This window comes from Trifolium pratense, linkage group LG2 (genome assembly GCF_020283565.1).
Source record: "Trifolium pratense cultivar HEN17-A07 linkage group LG2, ARS_RC_1.1, whole genome shotgun sequence".
Taxonomy (NCBI): Eukaryota; Viridiplantae; Streptophyta; class Magnoliopsida; order Fabales; family Fabaceae; genus Trifolium; species Trifolium pratense.
The window spans coordinates 36,842,322-36,859,241 of record NC_060060.1 but is presented as its reverse complement, the minus strand read 5'-3'; the positions used below and the strand labels follow the sequence as shown (position 1 = coordinate 36,859,241).

Genomic DNA, 16,920 nt, shown 5'->3' with positions numbered 1-16,920 from the left:
TCAAAAGCAAAATGAGTAAATTGTTGAGGATGGGGCAACTAGTCTAACCAAACGCCGCCACCAATCTATATTTAGGTGAAACAATGAATGGTTTAATGTCTCCATTCTAATCTACTAATCTTAATTATTGATACTTTTCTAAGCTTTTTCTGTTACGAGATTCCAACAAACAAGTATATGATTATTGTCGGATTGGATGTGACTAACGAATTGCATAGCAAAGGGGTTTTCATTTCACTTCAACTATTTGCATTGCATGATCAAAAAAGAAGCAACACGAGCCATGTATTAAGTTCTAGCTCACATAATCAAAGAGATTTTGTCCGTGAAATAAAGTTTCTGAGATTTATCATATATTTTAAACAATGTTATTTATATTTTAATAATATTTTAGAATAATCAATATTTAGGACAAACTTTATTTTCTAAAAATGTGTAGCTTATTATAGGACAATGTTTTAAACACTGCACACCACTTTAGTACTCAAATGCCATCTCCCGTAGAATAAAATAAAGTTGTTTTTTACATTATTCTTTGATAATGCAGAGGCATTTACCAACAATCAATAAGAACAAGTCATATTGTAAGTATTTACAAACAATCAATAAGAACAAGTCATATTGTAAGTATCACATTTAATCTACTTATGCGGTTTGTTCTCAATAGTTGCTGAATAAATAATCACAAATTATCAAAGGATAGTGTAGGTTTCACTATAAAATAAAGGAAAATAATACCAATGGTTTTCATAATTTCAATAAAGTGTAAATCTTAACTTCTTTTTATTTTTATTTTTTTATATTGGTGGAAAATGGATTGTGATTTTGTGATGGAATTGGATATTTCCTACTAAAGGCCTCTCTCATTATAATAATCATCACCCCTTAACTTAAAACAATCTCTTTATTTAATTCCCTCTTTCTGTAGGGGTCCTTCATTCTACCAGAAATCATTTTCATATATTAACTAAATAATAAGGGAAAACAAAAATTAAACGAGATGATCTGCAACAAGTTTGATTCCATCATATATTCCATGTAATATTATACAACCATTTGTCTCCAAATATATATCTAATAAAAATATCAAACAGGAAAAGAAAAAGAAAAAAGGGGGTGCAAGTACAAAAGAAGGGTAATAACAAAGAATAAAAAGGTTGATGATTAAACAAAAATTCCTATTTAGAATGGAATTCCAAGTAGTTATCTGAATAAAGTAATCAGAAACATTTATGCATTTAGTCAATGGCAATGATGAGAAAACCAACAGATACATACATGAGAAAAACTGGGTATAGAGCAAGAGCTTTTCTCCTGGGGTTGACTGCAGAACTCATGAAAGGATATGCAGCCCAAGAGCTCCAAGCCAATGTCACACATACCACTACCATTTTCAATATAACATTGTTCTTCAACATACAAATTAATGCACCAACATCAAGAGGGAATAAGCAATAACCAAGCAGACTCAGACTCTGGAAGAAAATAATGTGTCCACCCTGAAATTTTGAAGAGATGAAGACAGTCAAATATTTGCCTATGCTCTTTTTGCATCTCAATTAGGCTACGTCATGAAACAATTAAATCTTCCTTATTACACGTAAAAACAGATATTTTACAGCATCTGAACGAGTAAATTTGACATTGAAAAAAAATTGAACACTCATAAAATGGTGAGCTGAAAGAGGCTATTACCAGAAGCAGCACATTCAATGTCAAAATTACAGCACCCGCAGCAAGTAAAGCAAATGCAACTGCAAAAACTTCAGACTGGGACAATAAAAAGGAAATGTTAGAATATGACTAAAACTGACCAAATTCATTTGACAGGTCATGCAAATAAAGCGGAAAAAAATACAGAGCTACCAAAATGAGCAGAGCATAGCAGAAAAGAGTAAGGAGACAACCTAGAATTGTAACCCCTCAACAAAATGAAGTTTCAAAGTAGTGTATTTTCTAAAAAAGATTAATATAAGAGCAATACAGGAGTAAAACATGGTAAAATTATTTACACTAGCTCCACAAACCAATCATAACATCCCCCTCAACAAACTTATAGATTCCCAACCGACAGTTAAGTTTGCATGGTCCCGGCAGAAAGGATAAATGAAAAATAAATCTATATGTAAGCTGATTCATGGAGGAAAAAAAATATTTTATCGACAGATACAACTATGTAGTTGATACCACCAGCATTTTGCAGTGATTTGCTATACTGAACTCAGTACCCTAAAATAGTTGGACGGACTTTGGCAACTGAGTTAACTTTACATGGTCCCGGCAGAAAGGATCAAGGAAAAATAAGTCTATATGCAAGCTGACTTGTGGAGAAGAAAACGATTCTATTATGGATCCCAACTATTTTAGTACCCTAAAATAGTTAGACGCACTTTGGAAATAGCAAATCTACTGATACCAATGTTTTAAAAACCCGACCGGAGATCGAACCGGGGAAACTTCTGGGTCAAGGTTCAACCGATCGGATAAAAAATATAATCATGTTCATCATAATTCATACGACTTAATTTTCCTTTTTCCCCTTGCATTTATTCAGCCGAGCCAACTAAAGAATAGCCAACTAAAAAGCTTTGTGGGGCAACAAAAGCCTTCAACTTTCAATTAAGCTTCGCAGTCCATGGCATTCAAACGGCGTGGAGCCGTGGACGACATGCCTAGAGCTTAGAAGAAGATCTGTGGTGTGGAATGGTGGAATAACAAAGAAGGAAGATAAACGGAAGGTGGAACAACGTGGAAGAAGGGGAACAAAGGTGGATAGGCAGGTTGAGGAAGAAAACGATTGAGAGAGGAACGGATTTCAGCCTATGATGTAAATTTGGTAGGGAAAAAAATGAGAAAAACAAAAGCTATTTCTGGACCGGACTTTTTCACAAACCGTGACCGGTTCCAGGTTTTTTCCACTTTTGACTGGTTTGATCCAGTTCTCGCAGTTTTTTCCTAGTTTTACGTAACCAGTGGTTTCTTAGGCCCGGCTGGTCTGGTTTTTAAAACATTGATTAATACTTCAAACTTGTATAGCCATCACCAGCTCTTACTTGCATATATCACAGCTGATGTGTTATCAGTAGCTTTACAGAACTGAAGGTTTCTTTAGGGGTGGGGGGAGCAGTAGCAAGTCCCAGAAACTGGTCGCTACTACACACTTCTTGTTCACCAAAAATCCAGTGTTATGGTTAGTGGATTGAAGATGGCCTAAAATGGCTATGTGAAATAGCAGATAGTGGTTTAAATAAGTCGATCATATATTAAAAAAGGGCTTGCTGCATACAAAGAAAAGAGGGAATGGGGGAGCATAGCTTACATATCAAAAGATTTACGTATTACAGTGAATATAGGATAGGAGTAAACACTCACCAGCCCTTCATTTTTCTATTATACAAATAGGTCATATTTAGCACACAAGCAGATTCTTCAGTATTATTATTTTAAAAATAATAAAATTTTCTTTTCTAACTATTGTGCCGCTACATCAGCTAGCAGAAACTTGGAATAGCAGCCGCTATTGCTCAAATAGGGAAACCAGGATAAAGTCGTGGATTTATCAAAACCCGCTATGCTATAACAGTGCTATTTGACAACTCTGTGAAAATCTCATCAATTGAAAACTACAAAACTATGAGTACTTCAGCTCTCTAGGGAATTTCAAAGGAAAACTCTCAACCTAAACAAATGACATGCACTTCTAGGCAGGGCAGATCTTCTATGTAACATAGGGGTGCCGTTATTTTTTCTCATAAATACATACATTATAGGAAATGTATTCAATTATTTTCACATTCATTTGAAATAGTATCTAGGCGGTGACAGTGTAGTGGAAATGCGGAACTTTGCCGCTCGGAGGACACATGATTGATTGCGGGAGTTGCTTTTTCGCATTTTTATTGTGGAAAAATGGTACAGGCACATAGGATTCGAACTTGGTCTTTGAAGATTTATAGAAAAAAAGAACACAACCACTATAACATCGCATAAATTATTAATAATAATGCCGAATGTGTATTCTTTTAATTAAAATATTTGGTCCCCTCAAATATATTGACCAAGCTCTGACACTAATGACTGTATCGGAACCATTTACCATATTACGAGAAAGGTTAAGCCACCAGCCAAATCCCTAGTAAAGCAGAAATTTCTTTAAGAAAAAAACTACATCTAGATACACAACTTTTATGAATCAATATTATACTTATACATACTCTCTTCATTTTCTGTTTCCATCGGATATATACAAAGAAACACTAGGAAATTCTCTTCTAATAACAATCACTAATCATCAAGACCTAGATTACTAAACAAGATCCATTCTAAAATTGATTCTAACACACATTAACAATCACTAATCATCAAGATCTAGATCAATTACTATAACAAGCTTTCACATCAAAATTTGTACGAACGAACAAAAGCATAATGTAATTCATGATCTGAATTGAATGAAACAAAATTTGTAAGAAGAAACAGAGTTGATACCTTTTTGACAGATGCAGACCAAGAAAGCGTAAGACCAAGAAAAACAATGAAGAAGAAAGGTCCCCATAGATCCCAATCACGCAAAGCCTTACCAGGATCTTCACGATTAGGGTTAGGAAACACAACAAGCTTCAAATTACTAACGATCCTCGATAGATCTCGTTTAACAGTATCCCAAACAGGCTCCGTAAGAGTGTTAGGAGCAGGTCCGAACCCGGAGGTAGAGATATCGGCGGGTCGGGTAGAAGGAGGTGGAGGAGGAGGAAGAGAAGAAGAAGAAGGGGGTTTTGGGATTTGGTTTTGAAATGAGGATTTGGGAGGAGCGGGATTAGGGAGATTAGAGTTCATGAAAGGTGAAGAGGAGGAGACGGGAATTGAAGCACGCGGTGGACTTGGTGGTCTCGCCGGAAGAACGGTGGCCGGAGAAGCATAGATGAGATTCTCGATCTCGTCAATGTCAGATTGGGAAGATGCGTGAAGGGGTATGGTGTCGCTGTGTGACATTTTCGCGACAGCAAGAAAAAGAAGAAGCAACAAACTCTCTAACTAGCTGGGCTTCTTTCACATTTATTTATTTTAGGAAAATGCTAAACAGTGCCCCCGGGGCACTGTTTAAGGAACTAAATATAGTAATATCACATTGAAGTTTGTGCAGTCAACGCCTCGAAAGTGTAAACATTGTTATTTTTAATTTTAAAATTTCCTTTTTTGGTTTCCTTAACCGGTGCCCCGGGGGCACTGGTTAGCATGACCCTTTATTTTATACTTAACACGACTACCCTATGCATTGTGGCATAAGTATTCTTCTTAGCTTAATTTTTGTTTTGGTACATTCTTCTTAGCTTAATTTAATTTACGCGTTAATTTAATTTATTTTTTGTTACATACAAGTTCTTTTTTAAAAAAAAAAAATTTTTATTTATAGAATTCCTCACATACATCCAAGATATTGAAAAAGATGTCTAGTAGACATTGTTTTAATACTTGGACCAGATTAGTCCGGCTGAAACAAGAATCAAATTAAAGGATTGAATTTGCAATCAAAACGATGTGACCCAATATGATCATCTATAATGTAGATTTGACGGTCTGCATGGGCCTTCTGAATGTGTTTTCGTGTGTTTTTCGAGCATGTTCATATAAGGGTTCGTACGACACTATTAAATTTGGGGTGATCCAATCAATAACTCACGAATGTGTTATAATTCACCCCAAACAAAAATAAACAAATAAAATTGAAGAGGTCAAAATGTATAATATTAATAGTCTAAAAGATTAAATTGGTGTTAAAAAATACAGTAATAATTTAAAAGATTAAAATATAACCAAAATAAAATTTAAGGGCACATATTAGCTTTTACCTTTAATTTAAGAGATTAACGTTAAATCTAAATACAACGCAGAGACCTTTTTTATTTTAATTATCTTTTATTTTAATTTAATTATAACAAAAAATAAAATAGCTCAAAGTAAAAATCCATAAGTCAAGCAAGTTAGTAGTGATTAAAATAAGCGCTTGTGCGAATTCAATGAAATGTTGTGTTATATCAGCAGGCATGCCAATAAAATTTGTACTAGTGACTAGTGAGTATGAGACATTGTAGAATAGGTCAAATTTTTCCTAATATCTTTTTGAGGACCCGAAGTAGGATTCGAACCTACCTTTTATTCGGATAAACTGATCGCTCTACCAACTAGCCTTTTGGGCGGGCTTAAGATTACCCAAACGGCCAAACCAATTATGACTTATGACTTTAGGGTTGAATTTGAATTTTTCCTGATTTCACAAGACTGGTGCGAAGCGAATTGTGGGGACAAAGATACATTTTTATTTTTATTTTTTAGATTAATCCAAAACAAAGTCGTTTTCTCAAATTTTTACTTAAAAAAAATCATATTGTTGAAACTGTGTAGTTTAGAGCTTTTAAACTTTTTCTTTTAATTTTGTAACAAAAAAAACTTTTCTTTTAATAACTTTTTTTAAAATAAAATTAGTCCAACATCATGCAGGGATGAGACATACGAAAAGATTCGATCAAATATTCAACTATGATGATTTTTTTTTCTTCGGTTTCTTACAATGTGCCTGTTAATTATATTATTTTGTTTGACTGAATCTTTTTAATTATATTATTTTGTTCAAAAGTATATTTTCCCTTTAGTGATTTTTTTTTTGTGTCCTAATACAATTGATGATTTGATATTTTCTTTTTGTTACAAGGCTAAGAAAACAAAAAAAAAAAATGATTATATACAGTCACAAACAGCTCATTATCACTGCAGAGAAAAAAAAATTCCCTTACATTCCTAAAACAATTCCTTTAAAACAAACTTGTCAATTTGAGATTGGCCCTCTCCACACCAAATCTCATTCTTTAGTTTATTTTTGTAAAAAATACTCCGTAATCGTATATTCCAAAAAGAAATCTTCTTAATAAAAAAGAAAACAAAATGAAATATCAAAAAATGGGAGTATATAATATGAGTTTAATTGTTGTGCACCGTCGGTGTAAATTTTTTTTACACATGCATCCAATAACATTTTGCCACATCATTTAATGAATGTGACACATCATGTGTTTTTAATTACCATACATGATGTGTCGGAATATTATTGGATGCATGTGCAAAATAACTTTACACCGACGGTGCATATAAATTAAATTCATATAATATATTATATCTGTAGTAGCGCGTCTATAAAAAAAAAATCTGTAGTAGCGCGTGCAATGATTTTACGCGTACACGGTTTCTTTTCTATTCCGTTTTCCCCTATATAACCACTCAAGTTGTGCAAACCATTACACTCACCAAACCAATCTCCCAATTCTACACTTTTCCAATGGCTGATCGAATTCACCCAAACACTCTTCCCGTTTCAGACGACTCTCAAACGACGTCGTCTCAGAAACCCGCATTGGCTTCCAACACTGCTCCTGCTCCATCACCGCCACCAGGAACCTATATCATCCAAGTCCCCAAAGACCAAACCTACCGCCATCCTCCACCAGAAAATGCTCAACGTTACGCCAACTACACTCGCCGGAAAACTCGCCGGAACCGCTGCTGTTGTTGTCTCTGCTGGCTCATCGGAATCCTATTTATTCTACTTGTACTCGCTGCCATCGCCGCCGGTGTTTTTTACTTGATTTTCCGACCTGAATCGCCTCATTATTCAATCGATCGCATTTCTGTGAAAGGAATGAATCTCAATTCGTCTGTAATTTCGCCGGAGTTTGATGTCTCTGTTAAAGCTGATAACGGTAACAACAAAATCGGAATCTACTATGAAACCGATAGTACTGTTGAAATATTTTACAAAGACGCCGTTCTCTGTAACGGCGTTTTGCCGGTGTTTTATCAACCGTCAAATAACGTGACGGTGTTTCAGACGGTGTTGAAGGGTAATGGCATAGAACTAGCGAGATCTGATCGAAGGACGTTGTTGAATGCTGTGGCGAAACGGAATGTGCCGTTAAGTTTGAAACTGAGAGCGCCGGTGAAAATAAAAGTGGGATCCGTTAAGACGTGGAAGATTAGAGTTAAGGTTGACTGTGATGTGACGGTTGATCAGTTAACGGCGCAGGCGAAGATTGTTAACAAAGATTGTAATTACGGATTAGATCTTTGGTTATGAAATTGAAAATCATACTTTAATTCGGATTTAGGGATAGAAAATACTAATAGGATCCAATAGTATTTTTCTTCGGTTAGATAGGCTGGCTGCAGTAATCTATAATTTGGATTTAGGGTTAGGAGTTAAGATATACTAGTAATTCAATTGTTACTTGCCATTCAAAAATATATATTTAATTGTTACTTTTTTTTTTTCTTTCCAAAATAAATTTGTTAAGCAATTTTTTTGTTTTGTTTTTGTTTTCACCACTAATTTAATTTGTTTCGGAGGTTAGTTCTATCATCAAGTGGTTTCAACCTCTCCCGATCGCAATCGGTATTGTCATTAGTTATTTGGTAATTGTAATAAAGATCCACGAAATCAAATAATTATGACTTACTCTTATATGGATAAAATGAATGATTATGATTGCATATTCTAAAACATTTCTGGGAACTATTTTCCCTAGATATGGTGGATACATCATACATACACCATACATATCTTTGTTTTTAATGTTCTATTGATGTTTATCTCAAACTTTCTTTCTTACATTCTAATGATTCTTTCTGCATATGACACACTGAACTAAACATATGTTGAAAATGACTACTATAGTTGATGCTTAGATGCATGAAGTAATGTAGACATCCCTCTATAAATATAACACCACTAATCGACTATTAATCAAACATCTGTTCATCCACTCATCACCACAAACTACTAATGGAATATTATAACTTTTGTTGTAGTGAAAATGGCTAACAAAGGTTAATATCACCACAATCATATTCAAGAAGTTGTGCCTGTTACCTTAACTTATTCCCATCTTTAGAATTTTTGTGAAGTTCTTTTTCTTTCATTAACTAGAAACACGAGACTTATAGTTGGATGTTCATATTTTGAAGTTTAAGAAAGAAATAAAATGTCTGAGATTTTGGGAATTGGTAACATGAGTGTTGGAGAGAGCAATGATGTAGATGTCAAAGTCAATATACCACACAATTTGCTCATTCCAAAAGTTCCGACGTCGATATACTTTCAAATATTGTTCAAAACACATCCAATTTTTTTTTTGCATAACATGAACAACTAATTATTTTTTCAAGATACAGCTATATTGGCTCATACGAATGTAATTATTGATTCTATCAACAATTACATTTTGAATTTATTGATTCTATCAACGATTACATTTTGAATTTAATATCTAGTAAAGAAAAAACATATTTGAGTTTTGATCATCTGTATCATGCCAACTCATATGTTAATAGGTCGGATGACATGCACGCTCATGAATTTTTAACACAATAAATTTTTCATGAATTCCAAATCACAAAACAAGATTAAAAGTTGGTGTCCGATTATGTTGCTGTGAAACATTGATGATCACAAAAATGAGAAAATATGTTGTGGAAGCAAATGTGATATCAATGAGCAAGGTTGGTGGGCAGGAATTCCTTTCAAGTTTCAAGATGATAATTTCCATTGGTTATTTCATTTGCAATGAACATCAACAAAAATCAAGGACGGTTACTTAAAAATGTTACAGTATACCCTCTTACGATCTATTTTCTCTCACGGGAAACTATATGTTGTCACGTCAAGAGTTACTTCAAGGTATGACTTTTTTTTATTTTGACTAACTTCAAGGAATGACTTAAAAATGTTATTAACCGATAAAAAAGGTTATGATATCTAGGCTAATGCTACGGTGGACCACCTTCACAAGTGGTCCATCGTGGACAAATAATCTACCGAATATGAATTTTACGAAATTCACTGTTATTTTTTATAATTTTTTGAAAATCATTTGATATGTTATTGAGACACATCAAGATTAACGTTATTTAATAAACCATTAATCTTGATGTGTCTCAATAACATATCAAATGATTTTCAATTTTTCTAAATTTTTCTATGGATGATCTATATGATATAAACTTTCAATCCAACGGTGAATTTTGTAAAATTCGTATTAGTTATAATGTTATTCATGATTGGTCCACCATGGATGGTCCATATTAAAATTGACCATGATATCTAATGTAATTTTAAAAGACATTTTACAAGATTCTATATGGTATAAATTTGAAGAGGAAGAAATTTAAGTTTTATTTTAGAGAAGTTTGATTATTAGATCTTGAGTTCTGAGCAAAAGAGAATATAAATTAACATGTGTTCTCTCACTCAATTCTTGTATAGAATCCATGCTTTCTGGGAGAGGGATTCTGTGTTAGAGAGGAAAACCAACACTATCCCCTTCAATTTAGCATAACAAAACCCTTTTTTTTTTTATTTCAGAAGACCCAACATTCGCAGCAAATACAATCTCTGCACAGCACCAAAATGACCTAATTATATTCAGACCCACCTTTGTGAGCGCAATAGTGAGGTCTACCCAAGAGCAACCAATTTTTTGTTGAAAACAATGCAAAACAAGTTCAAGTTTTTAGCTCATTTAGTAAAAAAATTAGTATTCCTTCTCCAATCTTTCTACCAAACAGTAACTTTTATGAACACGGGTGGAATTGCAACGAATATGATACAAGTTTTAACTATTAGAGTAATCTTAATCAAACGTGCCTTAATAAACATCAGTATCCAAAATGTAATCATCTCAAAAAAGATAATACATATCATTGAATTTATTCACACAAACCGATGTATTCGTTTCCAGCACCTTATTACTCCTATTCATACTACATCCTTAGTACAAAACATCCCCTTTGTAACCATTCAACTGCTCAGAGGAATAGAATGATAAACCAAAGTTGGGTTATATGAGAAGATGTTACTAAAATAATGAAATTAGACCTCAGGCACCAATTATCCACGTCACTATGAATCGTTTTGAAATAAATAAAATTTGGCCCCAAAAGCATATGTCAGATATTGAATGGCAGTACTATAAATTGGCTACAAAAATGTCATTATGTAAGTTTTCAAAACTGGGTCTCTTTCCCATGTTGCTTTAGAAGAATTCACAAATGATACTGATTCCTTTGGTTTACCTTATGATATGATAGGGCTTGAAACATCCCTCCAGGGGTAATGGCAACAGTGTAAAATGATAGAATGCTAAAGTTTAAAAGTTATTAAATAGGGTTTAATTGGCAAACCAGTTTAAGGCTTGAGAGAAAGAGCAAGACCAAATTTGGCAGGTGAACCAAAGATCTTTGTGGAGTTGTACTCAGCAGACAGGGTTATGAGTGAATTTGGCCTCCACGCTCGTTGGCATTGGAAGGCAGCTTTACCATCATCACTGAATCGAGTCTTCAAAACTGTTTTTGGATCTATTAATTGTGAGGTTCCAATGGTGAATCTGTTCTCGGATGAGGACAGTTTGTGAGCAAGTTCAGCAGCAACTGTTAATTCATCTGGGCGGTCCACATAATGAATGTATGATGCCTTCAGGGCCTCTCCTTTATCAGCCCTGCATAAACAGTGAGTTGATGGTATTGTTATATGAAAGATTATTACCTTATCAAAAGTTGAAACATAAAACATTTAAAGTTGGAAAATAAGAAGATATTATAATATGATACTGAACTAGGAAAATATGGTACTAACAACACTTACAGCATAAGTGTTGCAGAGAAATCTGGTTTATTGAAGGCAATTCCGGCATTATATTTCGTGAATGAAGCAGAAGTTGTATTGAATCCAACCTCACCACCAATGGATATATCTTTGCTTCCAATTGCAGCTGAAAGCTCCAATCGAGGGGCCGGGTTCAAGTCAATACTGGAATCAATGGCTGCATGAGGATGAAGATACTGCACATCCAACTGATGTAATAATTCCACAGTCAGATGCGTCGTAAGAATGCCAAAGTAAATACTCTTGCATACATCTAGCTAACCACATAAAAAGGATTCTTCAGCAGGAAACTGAACATGAGTGGAATGGCTGTTTTGAAAGGGTGGAAAATTGTCAGTCTAGGCAGCCACACTCCATGACCATGAGTGGAATGGCTGTTTCACTAAGCTACTGTTCAAGTATAATAATTTTCTCACTGTTATTGTTATTAATTAATTATTACTGGTAACGTTAACCACAAAGAGACAATCTGTCTATCACATCTCCTCACTAACACCAAATTCATATCTTTTAAGTTTAACTTAATAATTTGGTATATTATTAGCTTACCAACTTGCAATTTCTAATTATATGCTAGTAACCTATCACAGTCAAGTGAATCAACTATCACCAAGAATATGCCAACAACGATTTTCAGTATAACTTAAGGAATGCAGTCGCTTTTATTGACGACTAAAGACCTTAACTGAAAAACTTTACATCATTGCTAGTATGGATTATACAAAGATAAAGACTTAAAGATAACATTTAAAGTATTTTCCGGAACAAATACAAACACTGCATCCTTAAATTCAGCCTATGAAACAAGCACTAATATTATCACACATTGGGAAAGCTAGATTTTACTCACCTTTCCTGACTTGTGATCAGGTATATTGAAGCTCAAAGCTACCTTTTTACTGTGGAAAACATCGTTCAAAGTCACTTTTGTAGATACCTGATGAGGTAAATCACATAAACATCATTATGATTAAGAGATGGTAAAAAGTAAAACACTAAAATGAAGCATCTTACTAAGTTACTAACTACTGGTTTCAGTTCAAAATTTAGATCACCATACATAACTGAACCAGTTTTAATTTTTATAACTTTGAACTTTTGTTAAAATCACCGATCAAAATATTAAGAGTAGTGGTAGTAGTACCTATATTAACATATATAAATGGAAAAATAATATATCTCTACTTCTTACATTATTGTGTGTATCAACTTTGACATCCACTGCAACGTTTCCACTCTTGTAAAGTCCACTTATGTCACCAACAAAAAATTGATCCTTCTTCAACCCTGTAGCTGTAAGACCCTGCCAAAGGGAAAATTGAATTTGAAATCAGGCACATTACTCAAAAAGTTTCTCTCTGTTTTACAATACATTTGATAAAGTATAACATTAATACAAGTTGCCAATTGCCACAAATATGTATCCTCTATAGCACCCAGCCCCATGAGAATATATAAACAAACAACCAATGAATTGAAAGATAAATAAAAGAGTTGCAAAAGTTATAAAATCAATTTTGACAAGGAAGGAAAAAAACAATACTCATTCTGTCCACAGTAGTGCTATATTTGATGGTACAATTCCATATGGTGGGAGCGGGTATAAATATGCAATACATGATGTCTTCCAATGCTTAGCATACGTGATATATTACTTTAAATAGAATAAACAATGATTCCTTGTAAATAAACATATTTCTTCTTTATGGTATCTCAAAGTATATTTGATGCTACAACCAATGATATTTGATTATAACAATAAAAACAGAGCCAAATCTTCATATTTCAGTGAATAAAATTTCAGAAACTTAAGTACAGCAATCAATGATGTAGTACATAAAATATATTCATTCTCCATCTCTTTTTTTTTTCCACTTGATAGTCTAAAGAGAAAAATAGACAAATGGATATAATTAAAATTGACACGCACACACAGACACAGAGAATCACTGTCTTTAATACCATTTTAGTTATAAGCTCAATATATGTGTGATTGTGTGCGCGATTAGAACTATGGCATATTCAAGCAAAAAGGATTTCATATTACTAAGCATCAACTACAATGAGAAATTGAACACTCTAATGATAAGAAAAAAAAAATTATAAATAATTATACTAATTAAAAACTGTGATAAGTATTACCAATCCAGTGGAATTTGGCACTGAAAAGATAAACTTGTGGTCGAAGTTATAATCCTTGTACAACAGGTCTGCATGAGAATCAGAAAATTGACAACTTAATATCATCAGTATATTTAAGAAAATTTACGCGATTTGAGAAGAAATATAAAGAAGCCGACACCCAAAAATCTAGATGTTGACCATAGGTAACATCATATGATCAAAAAGGGGTTTCAAAAGGAGGAAAACCTGATCATAGTTTTCAGATTCACACAGTTCACCATACGCTCAAAGGCTTGGTGTAATTAACACACAGGTAGGGCGATGCATTGAGAAAGTATGTAATCTTTTAGGTTGATAAATTATATCGAACTTGTTCAAAGGCGTGTCATACATATATGGCGCTCTGTAGCACCAACACTTCCGATGGAAGGCGTATTCAGTGTTCAGCATCTGTCGGTGTTTGACACCGACACTACACATGCGATTACGTTCAATTAATTCAGTTTTACAATTTTTTTACCGGTGTTAACGTGTCTGTGTCAATGTCATATCTAGTGTTTGTGCCGGTGCTTCATAGATGCAATGTATATGTATCAAAATTGGATTTGGTGCAGCAACTGCGTGTGCGTGCTCAACCGTCCGATTCGGATCAACGGCGGGAATCGTTTAACTCTGTTGAAATTGATGTGTAATATGAACTGTCTAATCTGAAATTAATGGTCATGATTAATAAATACAGGTCTATATGTATGTAAGTGAGGGATGAATAGGTAATGATGAATTGCAATCCGTGTTATCAAATACCACCGGTGAACCATAGCAGAATGCCAAAAATCTACCATTTTAAGCCGCGACACACGGCTGTTATAAAAAATAAGCAACTGCAAATGCAATCATCCATGGCTGATATTCGACAAAACTAATTGTACTACTAATACATAAATGGTGCTCCTAAGTTATTCCATATCCTAACTAGGTTTGAACCCTAAGGTTTGTACTGTATAACAGAAAATAAATACTTCTGAATTCTTTTAATGCAGGATTACCTCTTGCTCTTTTGCCAGTCTCGGAAAACGGTGCTGGACCATTGGCCATAATGAATCAGAATGAAATGCAGCAAAACCTGCAAATGCAACACCACAGTATGTTACATCACAATTTCCAATTTCCAGGGAGATAAACACGATAAGGCTATCTACAACAGATCCAAGACCACTACAGCGAATAATCTATGTTTTCAATCGCGCCGATTTAGCTATGAATATCAGAATCGCAATTCGTAATGGAGCTATGATCTGCTACGACGCAATTCAGTCACATGGTGCGTTTTTTTTGCGGATATCGCGGCCGCAAATCGAGCAGGAATCAAATCCATAGAAAGAACAACAGATAAAGAAGAAAGGAAAACGTGGACGGTGGACGGACTCTTACAGTTTGTGGTGCCGGCGATTAAGTCCGGCTACGTTTTACGAGCAGCTTTTGCTTTTTACGGCGAGAAAGATTCAGTGCGACTACTACTTGTTGCTTCTGATACAAGTGGGCAAGTGGCAGTCGCTGCAATTTTTTTATTATTGAGCTGCTGAGTTTTTCCTTTTTATTTTTCAGGGGGAGTTTTTGTTGTTTTAGTTTTAGGTTTTTTTTTTTTTTTTTTTTTTTTTTTTATAATAGGGTTTTAACTTCTATTTTCAATTGCTTAAAAAAAAAGAAAAAAATGATCGGGTAAATCATCTAAAGAGAGTTCATGTTTATTTGAAATCAGTGTTTTAAAAATCGGATCGGCCGGTCGAACCGGTTGAATCGGAAACCGGGGGTCAATCGGTCTGGTCTGGGTGTTGGATCAGACATGCTAACAAACCGGTGAAAACCGCACGAACTGGAAAAATCAGTGAACCGGCAATTTTTTGAACCGGCCAATTTATTTGCAAACCTGTTTTTTTATACATTTTTTTTTGTACATCTACTTCTAATCTAATATATTAATAAAATTGATTACCACCAAATTTACGAATTTATTTTAATATGATTAACCACATTTCAAAGTTAATGGACCCATGCGGAACCACATACTAAAATCAATTAAACTGGCGCTGGCAGAAAACAATTGTCCAATAAGATCAAAATTAGTTACGATTATTATATTTTAACTGAGGACCTTTTAATTTAAATACTAATTAGTATTTCCTGGTCAACGATGTTACTTGCTTGAGAGTCAAGTATGGCGTGAGTTATGTTATGTCCAAGCCTTTCTTCTTCATTCATGCAAATATGCCTAATTACGAAAAGTTGACCAAACCACTTTACATCAAAATCACGCAAACCAAACGAGATTCAACATACTGTTGGCAGCCAGCATTTAGGCTCAACACCACCATCTCATGTTGCTTTCTCACGCTAGTGTTCAATTAACTACTAATTAATCAATGAGTCATGCTAAACAGTGTCCCCGGGACACTTGTTAAGCATACCTAAAAAGGAAATAAAAAATAAAATTTATATTGAAAAGACAACTTTTTGTACTTTTGAGGCATTGAATGCACGTATTTCGAGACAAAATTTCTATTTTAAGATGCTTAACCAGTACCCCGAAGGCACCGTTTAGCATTTTCCTTAATCAATTAATCAAGTTACTCCATATCAGGCACATATTAGGGATACATTGAAAGACCCCAAGATCTCACTAGTCTAGTCAGTTAATCATATTATCATAATATTTCTCAAAATTTAATCAATAGTTATTAATTAAATTAACATTTAATAGTAATTGATTTCCAGTTTTCCACCATATATATAAACACAATCTTAATTTTTGTTTAATGTTGAATTATATCATTCTTTTGTATTGTCTTGACATGTTAAACGAAGTTATTTGACTTAAGTGGCTAATGCGTATCTGTTAATGACAATTTTTTTGAGATAATCCGAGTTCAAACAAAAATAACTATTAGTATAAGCTCAAGTTGCTTAAAAATCGAGACTAATAATAATTTATAAATAGTATAATCTTTCTTTATCTTTAATGCAGCGTGACAACTTCTAACTAATCATAAAAACGTGAAGAATTTTTTGTCAACTAGCCTAGTGGCTAGAAA

General features: G+C 33.9%; 3 protein-coding genes across 4 annotated transcripts; 1 reads left to right on the top strand and 2 right to left on the bottom strand.

Annotated features, from left to right (window-relative positions):
* Positions 1-1,006: 1,006 nt before the first annotated feature.
* On the bottom strand, positions 1,007-5,067 carry LOC123909128 (protein YIP4b-like). The gene is made up of 3 exons (XM_045959899.1): positions 4,489-5,067; positions 1,696-1,770; positions 1,007-1,499 (listed from the first exon to the last, which is right to left on the bottom strand). Exons 1-3 carry the CDS (start codon positions 4,990-4,992, stop codon positions 1,239-1,241), a joined length of 840 nt encoding a protein of 279 aa, XP_045815855.1. The 5' UTR covers positions 4,993-5,067; the 3' UTR covers positions 1,007-1,238.
* A 2,209-nt stretch (positions 5,068-7,276) lies between these two features.
* LOC123906962 (NDR1/HIN1-like protein 13) lies at positions 7,277-8,329 on the top strand. The gene is made up of 2 exons (XM_045956994.1): positions 7,277-8,126; positions 8,166-8,329. Exon 1 carries the CDS (start codon positions 7,331-7,333, stop codon positions 8,123-8,125), a length of 795 nt encoding a protein of 264 aa, XP_045812950.1. The 5' UTR covers positions 7,277-7,330; the 3' UTR covers position 8,126; positions 8,166-8,329.
* A 2,327-nt stretch (positions 8,330-10,656) lies between these two features.
* On the bottom strand, positions 10,657-15,429 carry LOC123906960 (mitochondrial outer membrane protein porin 6). 2 transcript variants are annotated; one of them, XM_045956992.1, is made up of 7 exons: positions 15,263-15,429; positions 14,878-14,954; positions 13,850-13,917; positions 12,900-13,010; positions 12,558-12,644; positions 11,687-11,895; positions 10,657-11,540 (listed from the first exon to the last, which is right to left on the bottom strand). In XM_045956992.1, exons 2-7 carry the CDS (start codon positions 14,924-14,926, stop codon positions 11,231-11,233), a joined length of 834 nt encoding a protein of 277 aa, XP_045812948.1. In that variant the 5' UTR covers positions 14,927-14,954; positions 15,263-15,429; the 3' UTR covers positions 10,657-11,230. The 2 variants fall into 2 exon arrangements, with proteins under 2 accessions (XP_045812948.1, XP_045812949.1); XM_045956993.1 differs by having other exon boundaries at positions 15,257-15,420.
* Positions 15,430-16,920: the final 1,491 nt, after the last annotated feature.